Raw genomic sequence first — 18,097 nt, 5'->3', positions numbered from 1 at the left:
GGCGCAGCGGGGCGGGGAGGGAAGGGGAGGGGCGGGGCCGCGCGGCGGGGCGGGGCGGGGCGGGGCCGCGGCCGCGGCCGGAGCAGGGGTAGGAGCGAACCTGGCCAACATGAAGCGTTTCGCGCTCCTGCTGCTCTGCCCGCTCTGCGCGGCCCTCGCAGGTAACAGGGGGCGGTGGCGGGCGGCTGGCGGCTGTCGGGCGCTCGCTCGCTCGCTCGCTCGCTCGCTCGCCCGCCCGCCCCGCTAAGTCGCGGCGTCTCTCCCGGCGGCGGCAGGGCGCTTCTGGCACATCACAGACCTGCACTGGGACCCCGGCTACGACGCGGCGGCGGAGCCCTCGCAGGTGTGCCCCTCGGGCGGCTCCCGGGCCGTGCCGGCCGCCGGGCCCTGGGGCAGCTACCTCTGCGACTCCCCTTGGCGCCTGCTCAACTCCTCCATCTTCGCCATGAGGGGCATCCTGCGCCAGCCCGACTTCATCCTTTGGACCGGGTGAGGAGCCAGGCCGGGCGCGGAGGGGGCGGCCGCGGCCCCGCCACCGGCTGAGCTCGGAACTTGGCCCCGGGCAGGCAGCGGCCGCCCCGCCCGGCGGAGGAGGCTGCGCGGGGCTCGGCGGAGCGTGTCCTCTGCCGCCCCCTCAAGGGTCGGGCCGCTTCACCGGCCCGTCCCTCAGAAAAAAGCGGGTATAGGATAGGCTTTGAAGCTGTACTTCAGCTTTACGTGTAAAAATGAGGAAATCCCAGCTCTTCTAGGCTCGTGTTTTCCATCATTTTGCTGAAGCTCTAGGAGGTGAATACCCATGTTTGCATTTTTAGGAATCTTCTTGTGACAAGGGGGGGGGGAAGCCCAAATAATCCAAAAATTGGTAGTACTGGTTCTGTGTTTACTCACGCTTTCAGTTTATGACATGATCCTGCGTGCTTTGGGCATTGCCAGTGTTTGGCTGAGAGCTGTTATTAGAGAATGGGGAGCCAGAGGACTTGGAGGTGAAGAGTTCACGGTAGATTCAGGGTTCTTAAGGTAACCATTTTGGAGAGGTGAGATTTGGATACGCCTTAAAGTACAAAATGGAGTCTGCTAGTGGAGCTGTACGGAGCTGAGGGCACAGCGAGGCTGTTAGGAGTGGGAGGCCATGCTTTGAACGAGCCCCAGCAATGAGGGATTCTCTGAAAAACTCCAGGTAAGATGAGGGAAGGTGTTAGAATTCACCATCCTTTCTTCTTCTCCAATTGTTGCCAGCCTAGTCTCACTTCACACAAATTTTGAATACCTGAAAATGCTTGGGGGAATGGAACGTATTCATTTTGTTGGTGTACAAAGTCCTGCCTTGTTAGAGGCACCACGAGAAGGGCTTGCAGCATTTCTTCAAACTACACAGAGGAACCTGGAAGACTTACCTCAAAAAGGAGCTAATTTTCTTTACAACTATGAAGAGCCTCCCCAAATGGAGCTTTTTTTGTAGTATGGTGTCCAGAAGTGGCCACCTTACAGGAGGCCCTAATAGCACTTGCAAACAGTGAAAGACTTGTTTGGCATGATTTCTGTAAGTTCATACATCCCTCTGTAATGTTTCCTGCTTCTTCTAACAGCACAGTGTTCGCTATGAGCTTTTGTAACTCCCAATCCTGATCTGCAGCGCTGTTGACTAACCCACTGTTTCCACTTTATATATTTGTGCAGATGATCATTCCTACTTAGAAATAGTTGTTGGTCTTTAAAACTTCTGTCTTGTTTTACATTTTCTCAAACTATTTATCCTCGTTCTTCAAAATCTTCCTGTATTTTAGTCTTATCTTTCAATGGGCTTATAATCCTTACCAGCTGATATTGTCTACATATGCTAAAAGCATATTAGTGAAAACATTGAAATGTGTATCTGCTAGGTTTTTAGAGGTAGATCTCAATGGTCATTGGCTTACTGGAGGCATCCGTTTGTACTCAAGAGAGCAGCAGGATAACAACTCTTCCATTGAAAATAAAACAAAGAGTTTTGTTTTACCACTGCTGACCAAATTTACTACCAGACTGTGAAACGCTGTTCCTCACAAGATCGCCAGTCATCTGTAGCATCTGTTAAATACACTGAGGTAGAATAAGGCTCAATTTCTTATGCTTGTGTATAGGTTTTTCAAGGTAGACTAAAGCAGAGCAGGTTTTTACTGTGAGCAGTTCCTTGAAACTCTCTTAGTGCCCTTGCCAGTCAACGTAGTGCTGATTCGTGCCCCATAATGTTTTTTTGTTTGTTATTTTTTTGTTTGTTCATTTGTTTTCTCCAGAGATGATACTCCTCATGTCCCCAATGAGCAGCTTGGAGAAAAACAGGTTCTGCACATAATTGAAAATCTGACTTCTCTGATAAAACAGATATTTCCAGGTAGGATCTGAGAGAATGAATAGGGGAGAGGAGTACAAAGTCTCATGGGAAGAACTTACCATTCTGGAGAAATGATATAATTAAGAAGGGGAAAGGCACTGAAATGCTGTGGGCATTAGGACTACTTTGTCTTCTTCCTAGTTGCTGTACAGGCTGTTTGATTGAGGCATGTCTAACACACCCTTGCTATTTCAGATTAATTCACTCAGAAGAGTGGAAAAGAAACATTTCTATAACTACTCATTAAGAAAAACGAAGCTACAAAATTTATTCTCGCTTAGTGGGAGAAGAAGTATTACTGACAAGGAAATCTCACTGACTCCATCTGTAAAAACATAGCAGTCTTGCTCTGGGGTGGCTTCCCTGAGGACACATGGTCTTGCAGTATTGTATCCCCAGTCCGTGCAACCACAGGAGTTTAGTGTGGATGATAACCTTTTATGAAGCTCTCCAGCCATGCTATTCTTTTTGAGTCTGTAAGCTCTCTAGAGAGCTTTGGTGCTGAAGAACTCTGGAGCAAGCTTGGATTCCTCTGTGCTTCCTTTTCTCTTTCTCTAGAAACTAAAGTCTACGCTGTGATGGGCAATCATGACTTCCACCCCAAGAATCAGTTTCCAGGGGAGGAGCACAGGATCTACAACCAAACAGCTGAACTGTGGCGCTCCTGGCTGAACGATACTTCCATTCCTCTGTTCAGAGCAGGTGTGGCACCACTAGCCCGTGTCAGCAGTGTCCTGGGAAGATAGGGTGGTTGGGAAAGTCACCATGAACGTGCTGTCTCTGCTTTTATTCCCCAAGCCGCAGTGCTTGTAGAGGAAGGGTCCAATTTAAGATTGATTCCTAGCACTGAGTTTTCCTGCATGTGGGAAAAGGACTTTCTTTATGCTTTAGTCTCTCCGTGCTTTCCTAGAGTTTTAGGAAAGTGTCCCTGCAGAGGATGGTGAGCTTCAGTGAAAATAAAAAAGATCTTTCAAGAAAGCCACAACAGTAGCTATCTATAGCTTCCCAGCTCCTGGACTGTCCTGCACATACTCTTAAAACCCAGGGTCTCTCTTCACCTTGAGTGGCATATGCGGGACAAGAAGACACAGGGAAGAGTCACACCAAATCCATATCCTGGATTGGTCAGAGCTGCTGGTTACTCTGGAACCAGTCAGAGCTGCTGGCACCTTGTCTAGATAGTGACTCTGCTGTGACTATTGCCAAGGAGAGCTGAGAGAGGTAAAAGCCCGGGGATTTGGGGACACAATTGGCTGTGTGGCCAGAATTCCAGCTCTTTCTCCTGCTGGTTGCATTTTACAGCTGCTTTCTACAGTGAGAAGCTGCCCAGCCCAAATACAAGTGGGCGAATGATTGTCCTCAATACCAATCTGTACTATGACCAGAATAACCAGACGGCTGGTGAGGAAGATCCTGGAGGGCAGTTCCGGTGGTTGGAAGAAACATTGACCAACGCCTCAAAAGCAGAAGAAATGGTATTTAAAAAAAAAAAAAAAAAGCCCACACAACAACAAAAGCCCCCATGCCTTTGTAGAGGGCTTCTCCCAGCCTGGAAGGTCCTTTCACTCCTGATCTCTCTTGTGTGCCAAGGACCAGCAAGCCAGTGCTCTCTTTGGGAAGCATGGGATCTACATTCAGCGCAGCTCTTTGCTCTTGTAGGTTTACATTGCTGGGCACATCCCTCCTGGCTTCTTCGAGAAGAAAAGAAGCAAGCCCTGGTTCCGGAGTAACTTTAATGAACGATACCTGAAAATAGTGCAGAGGCACCACAGAGTGATTGCTGCCCAGTTTTTTGGACACCACCACACTGACAGCTTTCGGATGTTTTACAGTGATACAGGTATCAAATCTGGCTACCCAAGTATTTGCATGATAGCTCTGTTCAGTCCCCAAAAAATCATTGTTGAAGAGGGTTTTCGGTGACTGCAGCCAACAAGTCAGAAAAGGCTCATTTACGTCTTGCTTTCTAAAACGTCTTGTAAAATGCTTTGGTCAACAAGACACAACAGTGGATGGGATTCCCCACCCAGACCTGTAGCTCCAGCTGTCCTTCCTGCTTCCCCTCTCATTTGTTGTTTCCTCTCACAGTGCCTTGCTGCTCGTCCTGCTCCATACTGATGGTTTCTGGACCTTAGCTGAGACCTAAGGGAGCAACTGTAGGTCTTCACAATGGCTCTTTGGGTCTCGTTCACTGAGGGTGGTTCTCTTGCTCACCCTCACTGTAGAGTCTTCCACTCATGCCAAGCTGCAGAAGGCCTGCTTTTAGCTGGAAATGTCACGTATTCAATCTCAGTGTGTTGAATAGCATCAGATCTTTCTGCGTGCATTATTGTAACTGGATCTGGTGAGCAATGGGTGCAAGGTGCTCAGTGGTCAGGATGCTCGTTGTCTGCTCCAAGCCAGACCTCTCTGACTCATGGTTTCTTTTGTCTTTCTATTAAGGTTCTCCAATCAATGTCATGTTCTTAGCCCCTGGAGTGACTCCTTGGAAAACAACGTTACCTGGAGTGGCCAATGGAGCCAACAACCCTGGGATCCGGGTGATTGATTACGATCCAGACACCCTTCAAGTAAAGGTAGGGGACACCATCATGCTTTGTACTGCAGTCTCAGTTGGGTGCTTTAATTCTCCCACCTCTTTTTAACAAGCAGGACTACAGGGAGCCAAGAGGCTATGTAGCAGAGGATGTAAAACAAGGTATTTCAGTCTTGTGGCTAGCACAAAGTTTTAAAGAGTGTCAGTGAGTAAGGGCAATGACACTACATTCGACTGGCTCAGGCCTCCTGCTGGGATGAGTCCCATGGCAATGCAAGAGAGTTCAGACTTGTTTGTTCTTCATATCTTCAATTAATCTCCTTTTACGCTTGCTTTACAGCCCAGGTAACGTGGATTCCAGAACTGTCTTTGGGGACTAACAGGCTTGCTGAACACCCTTCAAAAACTCTAGCTGTCTAGAAAATTATTTGGGTCCCACCTATGTTCTGAATTAATTCATTTTGTAATAGGATCAGAAGTTAGTTGAATTGTAGGGAAGACGAAGACTTCCATTTCCTTTGTCTTTCATTTGCAAAAAGGTGGAGGATGGTGTTCTTGTACCTTTCTTTGCAAGGGATAAAGCACCTCTGCAGATACTGTATTTGCATGTTTGCAGCATAAGAAATGCATGCTTGTCTGTCCTAAAATATACTGCGCAAAGCTAGAGAGCTAGTGAAGCAAGGCAGAGAGAAAAAGAGCAAACAGAAAAAAAACAGAAAAGGTTTGCAAACAGAAGGTTTTTTAGAACTTTTTTGTTTAACTTTGTTCACGTTTGAGTAAATAACTGCTCAACCCTGTAACACTTCTCCAGCTGCTCCTCCTGCCAGAGGACAATGTTGATAATGAATACCAGAGTGAATTTTTTTGGAGCAGATCAGGCTCAAAATTTCTGATGTTTCAAAATACAAGCAGAGGAAAAGCAGAGAAAAGTCAACCTTTCAACACTTATACAATAGTAAAATGGGCTAAAATTGCTTTTATAGTGAGTGCTGAATGCTCTCACTTGAGGCATCTTTCCTCAGGTTCACATCTTGGTAGGAAGCATCTGTTGGGAGGCAGCTTACCTCCCACCAGGTGTGCTGCCTGCTGCTGAAAGCTCTTCGTTGTGCTACACACCAGCATCTAGGAGAATGGGCTGATCAGATCTCAGTCAACTGCTTCACTCAAGGGCTGATCCTTTCCTCATTTTTTTTTTTCCTTGTTATATTTTTTTCTCCCTGCAGGATATGGTGACTTACTATTTAAATCTAACTCATGCTAATACGATGTTCCCAATGTGGGAGAAAGAGTATAGGCTGACGGAAGCTTTCCAAGTCCCTGATGGCTCTGCCCGGTCCATGCACACAGTGCTGGAGAGGATATCAAAGGATACGCAGTATCTGCAGCAGTATTATGAGTTCAACTCTGTCAAATATGACCTTGCCCTGTGTGAGGAGGCCTGCCGCATTGACCATGTTTGTGCCATCAGGGAAGTTGATTTTGTACGATACAATGAGTGTATTAAAGCCAGCAGCTCTGCCTCCACCATCACCAGTGTTTTTCTTTTGCTGTTCTGCTTGCTGTTAGCATTCCTCAGTCCCCAGCAAGCACTCTAATGACTGAGAGAGAACAGAAGTGAACGAAGAGAGGACATGCTTCACAGCACATTTGAATCAGCAATTGTGAATACTATTTTCTGGCATTGAGAACTTACTCGGAAACCAAGACAAAATTAGTGGCTCTTAGTAAAAGCTTTACAGTGCTGATTTAAACACTGCTAGTAAAGCTTGATGTATTGGGAAAGGCCAGTGATTGCCATGAAGCTTTTTCATGCCAGACTGACCTATATCAGGGAGTTTCCCTTCCTTCAACTGTGAGTTCTGAGATGGTCTTACAGTTGAGCAGATCAAGGCCAGGCTTCTGCCTAGATTTTAACTTGACCTCCTAATGTATGAGAGCTGTGAGTTACCATACGTTCTCAGGCAGTCTGCCTCCAGATATATTTCTCACAGAATGGCCAAGGTTGGAAGGGACCTCTGGAGATCATTTAGTCCAATCCCCCTGCTCCAGCAGGCACATTGCCCAGGATCACATCCAGGCGGGTTTTGAATATCTCCGGGGAAGGAGTCTCCACAACCTCTCTGGGCAACCTGTCCCAGTGCTCTGTCACCCTCACAGTGAAGAAGCTTTTCCTCAGGTTCAGATGGAACTTCCTGCGGTTAAGTTTGTGCCCGTTGCCTCTTGTCCTGTCGCTGGGCACCACGGAGAAGAGGCTGGCCCCATCCTCTCAACACCTCCCCTTCAGATATTTGTACACGTTGATGAGATCGCCTCTATCTTCTCTTCTGCAGGCTGAACAGGCCCTGCGCTCTCAGCCTTTCTTCAGAGGACAGATGCTCCAGTTCCCTCATCCTCTTTGTAGGCCTCCGCTGGACTCTCTCCAGTAGTACCATGTCTCCCTCGGACTGGGGAGCCCAGAACTGGACACAGTACTCCAGGTGGGGCCTCCCCAGGGCTGAGGAGAGGGGCAGGATCACCTCCCGCCACCTGCTGGCAACACCCTGCCTGATGCACCCCAGGATACCCTTGGCCTTCTTGGCCACAAGGCCACACTGCTGGCTCATGTTTAACTTGTTGTCCACCAGCACTCCCAGGTCCTTCTCGGCAGAGCTGCTTCCCAGCAGGTCAACCCCCAGCCTGTACTGGTGCATGGGGTTACTCCTCCCCAGGGGCAGGACCCTGCACTTGCCTATGTTGAACTTCAGGAGGTTCCTCTCCTCCCAGCTCTCCAGCCTGTCCAGGTCCCTCTGAATGGCAGCACAGCCTTCTGGTGTGTCAGCCACTCCCCCCAGTTTAGTATCATCAGCAAACTTGCTGAGAATGCGCACTGTCCCTTCCTCCAGGTCATCGATGAATATGTTGAACAAGACTGGAGCCAGGACTGACCCCTGGGGGACACCGCTAGCCACAGGCCTCCCACTAGACTCCACGCCACTGACCACAACCCTTTGAGCTGTGCCATCCAGCCAGTTCTCAAGCCACCTCACCGTCCACTCATCTAGCCCCCACTTCCTGAGCTTCCCTAGGAGGATGTGATGGGAGACAGTATCAAAAGCCTTGCTGAAGTCCAGGTAGACAACAACAGGCTGACGGGCCTGTAGTTTCCTGGGTCCTCCTTCTTGCCCTTTTTGAAGACTAGCGTGACGCTGGCTTTCTTCCAGGCCCCAGGCACCTCTCCTGTTCTCCCGGACCTTTCCAAGATGATGGAGAGTGACCTAGCAATAACATCTGACAGCTCCCTCAGCTCTCGTGGGTGCATCCCGTCAAGGCCCATGGATTTGTGGATGTCAAGTTTGGACAAATGTTCTCTAACCCGATCCTCCTCAACTAAGTCTTTGTTTCTCCAGACTTTCTTTCTTGTCTCCAGGGTCTGGAATTCCTGAGGGCTGGCCTTAGCAGTAAAGGCTGAAGCAAAGACGACATTCAGCAACACTGCCTTCTCTGTATCCTTCATCACCTCCTGTCCTGGTGACACCAGGGTGTCACATTAGCATATATTCTAATATATCATTCTAATATATATCATGTTAGCATATATTTCTTTTTTTAAAAGACCGCACAGCTGGAGACCTGGAAGGATTCACTTTGGTGACCTTGTATGGCGCCTTGCCTTTAACTTATGAGAAAAACCAGGTAGAATTAGTTCTTTCTCTGACAGTGTATGGACTTCTACAAGTTTGGGCCCTCATTTTCTCCTGTCAGTGCCTAAAATGAAGCTCCATGGCAAGAAGCCTGATTTTCAAGTGTTGGGTGCAAACAGCTCTTCCCCAAGCATGTTTTTTGCTCTTTTAACTTGCATCCATTTATTTTCATCCTTTATCTGGGGCATTGCAAGCTGACTTTGACTGCTTTGAAGAAGTTAACAATTTGATGATTTGCCAGCCTTGGGCTCTTCCCAGCTTCCCTCTGAACCATGAGGGAACTGATACAAAGTGATGTTATTGGATCCTTTTAGGTACAGGTAGATGAGACATAGAAGAAATGTTTGCCTTGTCCATGAATGGCAGCCCCAGGATCCCAGAGATCTGATTGTGGGCCAAGGAAAACACAAGCTTACAAGGTGATTGGGGAGTCATGCTCAGAACGTGTAGCCTAAGCACACCAATGTGTTAGTGTCGTCCCAGACTGCTTATGCAAGTCATCTGCATGCTGTCAGCAGACTGTTTTGCCGGAATGGTATAGACAGCTGAAGTGTGGAAAGGGCTGTGGAAGTGAGGATAAAGCCAGTCATCTGTGAACTGAATAGCAGAGGTTTGACATGCAGACATGATCTTGGGCTACCAGAGAAGCACTAGTGCAACAGAGGTGTGTTGTGTCTGAAAAGAAACAAGAATGTAAGAGGAATCATCCTTGCCTCTAATGCTATTCAGCACATAGAAGATAAAGTCTGTTGTGTGACTGTGGACAACCAGCTGCTGCTCTGCACCTCAGTTTGGAAACTTCAGGCTTCAAGATCCAACCTTCACATTTAGAACATGAAGCAGCCAGCTCACATCTCAGACCTGGTCTTCACAACTAAAGCTTGGTTTTGGCTGGCTGTGAACAGCAGTCTTCCATAGGAGATACTTTCTGTGCTACCTTTCCTCCCTGGTGTTGTATAGTGGGGCACATGCTTCTGGGACATTATGCAGCTGTCTGGTACTCCGGGCATAAAAACCTACAGTATATAAATCCTTTTTCTGTTCCAGGGAGATGAGTTGCTGGGAGCTGATTTATAGCTTCTCTATTGAAGCTTAATGGCTGGAGCGAAACTGAGATGGATGGAGTGAGGTAGCAGCCCGATGACAGCGTGTAGTGCTGTAGTGTATGGTCTGTTGGAGGTAAATTGAATGCTAGACCCACAAATTGGCTGACTGAGAACACAAGTTATCAGTGCAGAGCCTGGAGGGAGATGGACTAAGGGTGCTGGTGCTGGAAGGTGGCTGTGGTTCTAAGTTTTGCAGTACCCCTGAAATCTTTTTGTTGGTTGCATCAGGATTACAAAATTGGCAGCTCCCAAACCAACATCTCTGGAGGTTTCTTACTTCTGCTCATCCCCTATTTGTTTTAAAGCAATCCCCTGAAGCGCACATGGATGAGTGTTATAGGAAGACATTCAAGTTAAATCTGCAGCATTAGAAGGTTGCAGAATTGACTGTTTTTGCTGTGTGGGTGGGGACGGGTTTCCCTGCAGTTCTGCAGGCCAAGCATTGATTGCACTTGAAAATGGTTTCCGTTGAGAAATACACTGTAAATCAGCCAATGTGTATGGGTTAAAGGAAGTGAATGATTACAAAGTTCACAAAAAAATGCTAGTCAGCATTGATAATAAATCTTTCCTGACCATATACGTGGCAGTGTCTTTTCATCACCCCCACCTCCACACTGGGTTGGGAACAACTTCATGGTCCCAGAGGCTTTGAGGGGACTGTTGTTCTTGTTCTTTTGCTCAGATCTCTAGTTCCAGCAGGAGGCTGTGAAAAGGGAATCCTGAGCTGTCTCAGAGGGACATGGTTCAGCTTCTCAACCTTCTTCTTCAGCTCTACCTCATCAGCACTTCTTCCTGAGTGCTGGAGTCGCTGTGTGCTCCTGCACGTGGATGCCTAACCCAGGGCTGTTATTTTTCACTGGTAGGGGAGTCAGAGTCACACAAGCAAAAGTGAAATACTTGTGTGTGCTGTCTGTGGCTCTCAGAGTGCTCTGGGGCTACAGCTAGGAGCAGAAACATAAAATATCATGCTGAAGGTTGTGGATCAAGCACTGGCAGGGGCCTGTTTTCTTTTTTCAGGACAAGCTGGTCCCTGGAGAATGATAAAAGTGCCTCTCACCTATTACATGTAGTGCTGCGTGCATGGTCTCTGGTGAGGTAGAATGAGAGAGTTGCTCTGGGAAAATAGGATGAAGAGCTGGAATGATTCCAACTGGTGGATTGATTTTAGTTTGGAGAAGATTACTGAGAAACAGATACTCTTAAGAGGTGTATGTTTAAGCTCTGTGTTTTGGATAATGGGCCCTTTCCTTTAGAAGGCCCCTGGAGCACAGCATAAGGGTTGGGGAGGAGCTGTCTGGGGAAGCAGCTGACTCACTGGGCAGAAGGGGGTGCCACAGGGCGGGTGGGAGCGCGCAGGGTGCTGCACAGAGGAGGAGGGCCTGAGGAGGGGGTGCATGCCCTGCAGGGGCAGGTGGCGACCGGTCAGGGGTGCAGGGTGCTGTGCAGCCAGGCAAAGCCTGGCAAAGGGAGCAGGGGCTGGCAGGCAGCCCGAGGGGCGCCGAGCGCTGGGCAGCCGGCTGGGCCTGAGCGTGCTGTAGCGCTGGGCCGGGACCGGTGCGCAGGCCGGCCTGGGCGGGGAGGGCTTTGAACGGCCCAGCGGGGACCGGGGAGAAGCGGGGTGCGGGGTGCTGTAGCGCTGGGCCGGGCCGGGCGGGCAGGCGGTGCCGGGGCCGGAGGCGGTGCCTGCGGTACGGGGCGCTCTACGGCCGGGCCGGGCCCGGGGGCGGGGCTAGCGGTGCATGGCCGGGCCGGGCCGGGCCAAAGCCGGCAGTCAGGACGGGCGCTGTGCGGCCGGGCCGGGCTGGGCGGGGCCGGGGGCGGGGCTAGAGCCGGGCCCGGGGGCGGGGCTGTAGGCGGGGCCGGAATCGGGGGCGGGGCTAGCGGTGGACGGCGGGGCGGGGCCGAGGCCCGGCGCCAGGACGGGCGCTGTGCGGCCGGCCCGGATGGGGGCCGGGCCCGGAGGCGGGGCCGGGACCGGGGGCGGGGCCGGAGGCGGGGCCGGGGCGGGGCGGGGCGGGGCGGGCCGAGGCCGGGAGCGGCCGGCGGGGCGGCTGCTGCGGAGGCGCCGCCCGGGAAGTTTGCGGGGTCGGGGCTGGGCCCGGACCGGCGGAGCCCGGAGCATGGAGGGGCGGGGTGGCCCGCCGCGGTACCGGTTCCTGGAGCTGCTGCTGGCGGCGGCGGGCGCGGCGGGGGCGGTGCTGGACCTGGGCGCCGACGTGTGGCTGGCGGTGGGGTACGCGCGGGCCGGGCACTACGGCTGGGCCGCGCTGGTGCTGGCGCTGCTCGTGGCCGCCTCGCTGGCCACGCACGCCTGCAGCTGGCTCTGGTACAGCACCGACCCGCCGGGGCTGGGGCCGGGGCTGCCCCGCCGCTCGCTCGCCCTCCTCCACCTCCTCCAGCTCGGCTGCGGCTACAGGTAGGGCCCGGGCTGCGCCCCGTCCCCCTCGGGCCCCCCCCCCCCCCGGCCGGGCTGCGCCCCGTCCCCCTCGGGCCCCCCCCCCCCCCGGCCGGGCTGCGCCCCGTCCCCCTCGGGCCCCCCCCCCCCCCGGCCGGGCTGCGCCCCGTCCCCCTCGGGCCCCCCCCCCCCCCGGCCGGGCTGCGCCCCGTCCCCCTCGGGCCCCCCCCCCCCCCCCGGCCGGGCTGTTTCCCAGCCTTGAGCCCCCCAGCCCTGCTGGGCTGCTCCCCATGCCATCTCGCCTCCCCACACGCCCTTGTCCCCGTGTTCCCTTGTCCCCGTGTTCCCTTGTCCCCGTGTTCCCTTGTCCCCGTGTTCCCTTGTCCCCGTGGTTGCTCAGCGCAGTGACCCACAGCGAGGGTATGGTCTGGCGCTCCTCTCCAGGGAAGGAGGGTTGTCGCCTCCGGGCTGGCTCCGACCCTAAGGAGTAGCCTGCTTTCCCGGAGCGCTTTGGGGGCAGCCTGTGCAGCGGCCACTCACCGTCCGTGCTTTTTCTGTCACTCCTGAGTGTTTCTCTCTGGTCGCTCCCTGCTCTGGCAGCAGCTCCCTTCCCTCCGAGCTGGCTTGGGCTCAGTTTCTGCCAAGTGGCTCAGTCTCTCCAGGGTCAGCTTGGTGGCCCCCAGGCAGTAAAGGACACCTGCATTCTGTCCTCTCTCCAGCTTGAGTTTCTCACGTTCATCCCTGTCCGGTCACAGCTTGGCAAAGCAGTGGCCATCCCACCTGGAATATTTGCAGCCCTCTGGATCTCTGCCTTTTGTAGAAGCCAGGGGAGCTCCATGGGCTCCTGTGGTTGCTGCTGCTTTTCCTCCTCCCTGGGAGAGACTGTGGACTATCCTGAAACCCAGTTCTCCAGCTGAGGGTGAAGGAGCCCACTTGTGCCTGCATCCCAGCCCTTTGTCCTTCTCCCTCCCAGAGGCTGTGATTTGGCATGGCTAAAGCTCTAATTCAGTTTCCACAGAAAAGATGAAAGGAAAACTTCACAGCAGGGGGCTGGAAAGGTGGTTCCTGCTCCTGACTCTTTCTCTTTTGGTTGGTGCTGTTATAGCTGCTGCTGGGAAACTTTCTGTTTCCTGTGAAAATCCCTAGAAACAGCCATATGAAACAGAAGTTGCAGCTAACTACAGAGCTGCAGCTTAAATGTCAAAACTTTGGTCAAAGTTGGCGAGTATCCCAAAAGGAGGCATCACAGGATGGGGATGGCAATGCTCCCCTCTGCGGTGCCACGCTGTTGTAGCAGCCACGATGCACATGCTAAGGACGTAACGTCATGGCCTCTGCAAGGGGACCTGTAGGATCCTGCTGTGATTTCCTTGTTTCCCCTTCCCTCCCAGCAGGGCAGACAGCAACAGTGAAGGGAAATGTGGAGAGTAGATGATTCCTCATTTTTTCACACCAAAAACAGTGCCTCTTTCTGTCTCTTCTCCCAGCAAATGAAGATAATCAGCTTCCAGAACGTAGACTGAGCGTAGACCTTGTTTCATTCTCGCCTCTTTTGGTCGTTTCTGGGACGCAGGTTAACTATGTCATGCCTTACCCTTCTGCATAAAGGGAAGAGGTGTTGCTTGCACTTCGAGCTCTGCTTAGCTTCACCTCTGGATTTCACTCAGCGTTGCGCATTACACGAAAGCTGCAGTGTTTGGCTTGAAAATAGGGTGGGGGAATAGTTTTAAAATAAATCTAAAACTGTTTAAATCAAGGAGGGAGGAAATCAATCCCTGTATTTTTTTTTTCATTGTACAAGTGAACTCCTTTTACTAAAATGCAATCTCAAGCAAAATGAGGCTTGACAAGCAAGAGGAGTGCTGTGAGTTTGTCAGACGTGGATGCAGGGAAGGCTTTGTACATTAAGGGCCTAGAAATTATTTGTGTAGGAGAAAGACCCTTGCACGAGACCCTTCTGGAAGGGGCCAGCACTCTGCGCTGAACTGCAGGTATAAGCTGTGTTGCCAGAGTTGCTTGAGACCAAATTGAAATGAGAGGTAGGTCCAAGTTGCTGACTGTCGGCCCTTCTGCTCACTGGTGTGCCAGTGTTGGCACTCTGGAACAGATGCCATTTGAGAGCAGCCCAGTTGTGCAGTGCCATGTCCTGCCACAACCACATGCAACAACTGGTAAGACTATTGCTATTGCTGCTGCTTATCTCCTGACCTGGAGTAGCTCCTCACTAGGGGCCGTGTCTCCATGCAGATGTCTCTGCGCTCTGAAAATGGGCTGGAGAGTGTGCTGGGCAAAGGCCACATCGGAGCAGGAGCAAAGCCACATGGCCTTCCTTTCCCATGACATCAGCATGTTGCGTCTGTTTGAGACTTTCTTGGAGAACGCCCCACAGCTCACCCTGCTCCTCTATGTCATCCTGCGGGCAAACAAGGCAGAGCCTTCCCAAGGTAAGTGATTGGGGACCAAGGGAAGGGAATTTCAGGGGTGCAAGCTTAGGGTTAAAGCAGGCTAGAACAGGAGAGACCTCGCTGGGTGGCTGTGGGCTGCCTTAACCCCTTAGGATGCTGTTCTTCTGCCCTTGCTTGAGGTTCTCAAGCATCATTCTTCTCCTTATCGTGCTTTTCCTTGATGTGATGCACAGGAGGGTGGACCCTTGTCCTGCTCTGGCATGCCCTTGTGGACTGTGCTGGACCCAGGAGGGAAGTAGAAGCTGGGGGACCTCCGTGGTCATTCTCTTACCTTTCCCAGGGGAAACTGTGCCTGGAGAGAGAACCCCCACTGTACCTTCTTTATTGAGTGGTCCTGTACCTGCTTGACCAAGGCCCAAAGGTCAGGAGAGAAGTTGGGATCCTGTGCTGGGAAGTGGGGCACTCTGTTGACTGGGAGATGCTGTTGTGGACACGTGGAGAGTGGAGCAGAGCCTGCTGAGGAAGGGAAGTGCTTTGGTGCCCATCCAGGGATGGGAAAGAGCCTTCTAAGCAAGTGTCACTGCCTAAAGAAAGGCAGTGCTCAGAGCTCAGCAGCATGTTGGCTCAGTACTGATTTCCTGCCCATATGGGATGAGGGTTTCACTGGCCAGGGTAGTGGTCTCTGCAGTGCCACTCAGTTACATTGCCTCCTCCTCATCTCCTGGTCCAGCTAAGATTGGTAAGGGGAGACATCTTCTAGGAACAGAGCAGCATCGTCCTCCTCTATAAGAAGAGCAGGAAACCAGGGACAGAATAGGAGACAGAGATGCTGATGCTCTGACCCTCTGAAGCAGCAGCTTTCCTGGCTGGTGGACAGCTCTTTTTAGCTATGTCTGGCAGGGGAGGTATTTGGAGCAAGGTTAGCACAAAGGGTGTGAGCCCTTGCTCAATCTATCTGCTCTATTGCTGTATTTGCAGGAGTGGGGATCTGCACTGCCGTCCTGTGTGTGACCTGGTCCCTGCTGGACTATCACCAGTCCCTGCGCTCCTTTTTGCAGGACAAGTACGAGTTGAGCCTGTGTTCATCCTTCATCTACTTCCTGTGGAACCTTTTCCTCATCTGCCCCCGCATCCTTGCGGTTGCCCTCTTTGCCTTGCTCTGGCCATATGGTGTTGTCATTCACTTCCCACTTGTGTGGCTGGCCATGTTCTTCTGGGTGAACATGCAGGGCACAGACTTCATGGAGTCACCTGGCCCTGAGCAGCTCTACAGAGCCATGGTGGCCGTGATCCTCTATTTCAGCTGGTTCAACGTAGCAAAGGGGAGAACGCTGTACCGCAGTATCATCTATCACAGCTTTATCCTGGTGGACAGCATTCTGCTGGCTGTGTCCTGGCTCTGGTGCCTTTCCCCCTCCGATGAGTACTTGTACCTCATCCCAGTGGTTTCTGCTGCCCTGCCCTGCTATGTTTTGGGGCTTGTGTTGAGACTCATCTACTACAAGTGGCTGCATCCCAATGTGCGGGTCCAGCAGCAGAGTGGGTATGACGAAGTGGATGTCAGTGGAAGGACCGATGGACTGGAGTTTCGTGCTGCCTCAGCACCAGCTGTTGTGAACAGGCGAATGCAGTGGCTGGCCCAGACCCAGTTTGCAATCTCTTTGCAGGGAGAGCAGAGCTTGCTGAATGGAACTGCTGCTGCTGACACTGCTGTCTGAATCTAGGTACTTCAGGTGCACAGGGAAGAGCTGTGTTTCACTGAAGTTGTTTAATGTGCTGGGGAGGTGTGTTTGCAAGTCCTGGCCCCCAAGTTGTCTGCTTAGTGCCTTGGGCTGCTGTGTTTGAGCAGCTCAGTGCCATGTATTCTGACATAGTGGTGGGAGGTTGGAGGGGGCCAGGTAAAAAGCTTGGATGACTTGCAGATGCCCAGTGTGTCCCACCACCCACAGCACGGTTCTTGCTGCTGTGCAGCATGGAAGATCCAGTTGTTAATGACGGACTCAGCATATTGTGAAGCACAATCATGTCACCCTCTCCCATTATTTATTAATAGGCTCCCCCCCCCCCCCAAAAAAAAAAGCAACTCTGTCCTTTATTTCCATGCTTCTTTTGGTGTCTGTTGCTGAGCTTGCTTGGTTCCTCATGGCCTCCCCCCCCCCCCACTCCCAACCTCATGGATCGGGGTGCTGGTACTGGAGAGCTTGTTTGTTCCTTAGCAGCAGCTATGGGGCCCCGGGGGGGAGGGGGGGCATTCAGTTTGTAGAGCTGCTTCTACTGTTTTGCTATGAAGGGCAAAGAGTGCCTGGCATAAATGTGGCTCAGCGTTATGCTGAGGGAAGGGCTAGGGAAGGGCTAGGAAAGGCAGGCACTCTGCCACACGGCCTTTGAGCCTCATCTGGCAGAGCCGATGAGTTGGAGCAGGGCTACTGCCACAGCGCCCCTCATGGCGCTGGAGGCACATGCAACGTCAGGGCCCAAGAGCAGAGTGCTCTGGCCCTCCTGGCAATGCTTTGCCTTTTTGACACATGTAGAAACATTTTCAAATGTTGATTCTCTGCAGACAGGAAAAAAAAAAAAAAAAAAAGGCTCTGGAGCAACAGCCCTCCCCCTGCCGCCGGCCCCCCCCCCCAATATGCCATACCAGGCCAGGTACCCCAGGGCTGTGCTGCTGACACCTTGACCAGTCTGGTCCATGGCCTGTTGCTCAACTGTTTAACCACACATAGCCTTTAATGTGAGAAGTGTTGGTCTGAGACGGTTCTGCTGTGTGGCTGTTCACTCACCTTCTGCTCAGGGTTTGTCTCTGATGTCCAGCTTGTGCTGAGGCCTGCTGCGAGCAGCACCATTAGGCGAAAGTGAGAGCAACATGTTCCTGATACTCACGGGTCCAAAAAAAAAAAAAAAAAAAAAGGACTAAGATCTGCTATCTTTGCCAGTTTACAAGTAAATGCTCATTAACATCTAAGACAAAAGGCTTTGAAAGGAAGCTAGTTCTTGCGCATTAACTCAAATGACCACAAGGGAGGGTACAGGCCAAAATTCTGAGCTGGACAGTACAAATATATCAGCTCACCTGAACAGCCCATTGTCCTGTAAATTTGAGAGAGCCAAATGAACCATGACACAATTGTCATGGGCATTACACTAAGAGTGCTGGGGCAGACATCACTGCCTGGGCAGGTTGGGCTTAGGCATGAAAGAAACAGGACCCCCCCAACCCGGGTGAGGTTCTCTGGAGCAAAGTCTGGCTGGTCCCTGAAGGCCTCATGTCTGTCACAGGGAAACACAGTGCCTTGCAGGCAGTCCACACTCAGCTTGGTGCTGGCAAAGGACACCAACATCCACAGCCCTGTAACTGCTTTGGGATGAATGCTGTTTGTCAGCCCTGGGCAAAAGAAAAAGCCAGGGTTTGCATCTGACTTGCTGCCCACACCCTGGTTGCCACTGCCCAATCAAAAACGTTACTGCCACCAACGTCTCCTCGAGGACTCCTGAGGGGAGCAGAAGGCCACTTGCTGCTGCCAGCGTCAATGCTGTGCTGGGACCAAGGGCACCAGCACGGTCACCCTGGATCCAGCTGAGGGCCTGGGACCTCACCCAG

General features: G+C 52.1%; 2 protein-coding genes across 4 annotated transcripts; both read left to right on the top strand.

Moving 5' to 3' along the window:
- Window positions 1-41: 41 nt before the first annotated feature.
- SMPDL3B (sphingomyelin phosphodiesterase acid like 3B) lies at window positions 42-10,273 on the top strand. Of its 2 annotated transcripts, XR_011136020.1 has the most exons (9): window positions 42-161; window positions 276-489; window positions 2,274-2,371; window positions 2,930-3,073; window positions 3,674-3,846; window positions 4,031-4,211; window positions 4,814-4,947; window positions 6,131-8,017; window positions 8,108-10,273. XR_011136020.1 is itself a non-coding variant. In XM_068917592.1 (8 exons), exons 1-8 carry the CDS (start codon window positions 110-112, stop codon window positions 6,500-6,502), a joined length of 1,368 nt encoding a protein of 455 aa, XP_068773693.1. In that variant the 5' UTR covers window positions 42-109; the 3' UTR covers window positions 6,503-10,273. The 2 variants fall into 2 exon arrangements, 1 of the variants encoding a protein (XP_068773693.1); XM_068917592.1 differs by having other exon boundaries at window positions 6,131-10,273.
- Window positions 10,274-11,747: 1,474 nt separating this feature from the next.
- Window positions 11,748-17,385, top strand: XKR8 (XK related 8). Of its 2 annotated transcripts, XM_068917594.1 has the most exons (4): window positions 11,761-11,929; window positions 12,029-12,112; window positions 14,339-14,535; window positions 15,475-16,589. In XM_068917594.1, exons 1-4 carry the CDS (start codon window positions 11,817-11,819, stop codon window positions 16,212-16,214), a joined length of 1,134 nt encoding a protein of 377 aa, XP_068773695.1. In that variant the 5' UTR covers window positions 11,761-11,816; the 3' UTR covers window positions 16,215-16,589. The 2 variants fall into 2 exon arrangements, with proteins under 2 accessions (XP_068773694.1, XP_068773695.1); XM_068917593.1 differs by having other exon boundaries at window positions 11,748-12,112; window positions 15,475-17,385.
- Window positions 17,386-18,097: the final 712 nt, after the last annotated feature.

The sequence above is a fragment of the Struthio camelus genome, chromosome 23 (genome assembly GCF_040807025.1).
Source record: "Struthio camelus isolate bStrCam1 chromosome 23, bStrCam1.hap1, whole genome shotgun sequence".
NCBI lineage: Eukaryota > Metazoa > Chordata > Aves > Struthioniformes > Struthionidae > Struthio > Struthio camelus.
Note: the sequence above shows the minus strand (reverse complement) of the source record. Positions and strands in the feature narration are given on the sequence as shown.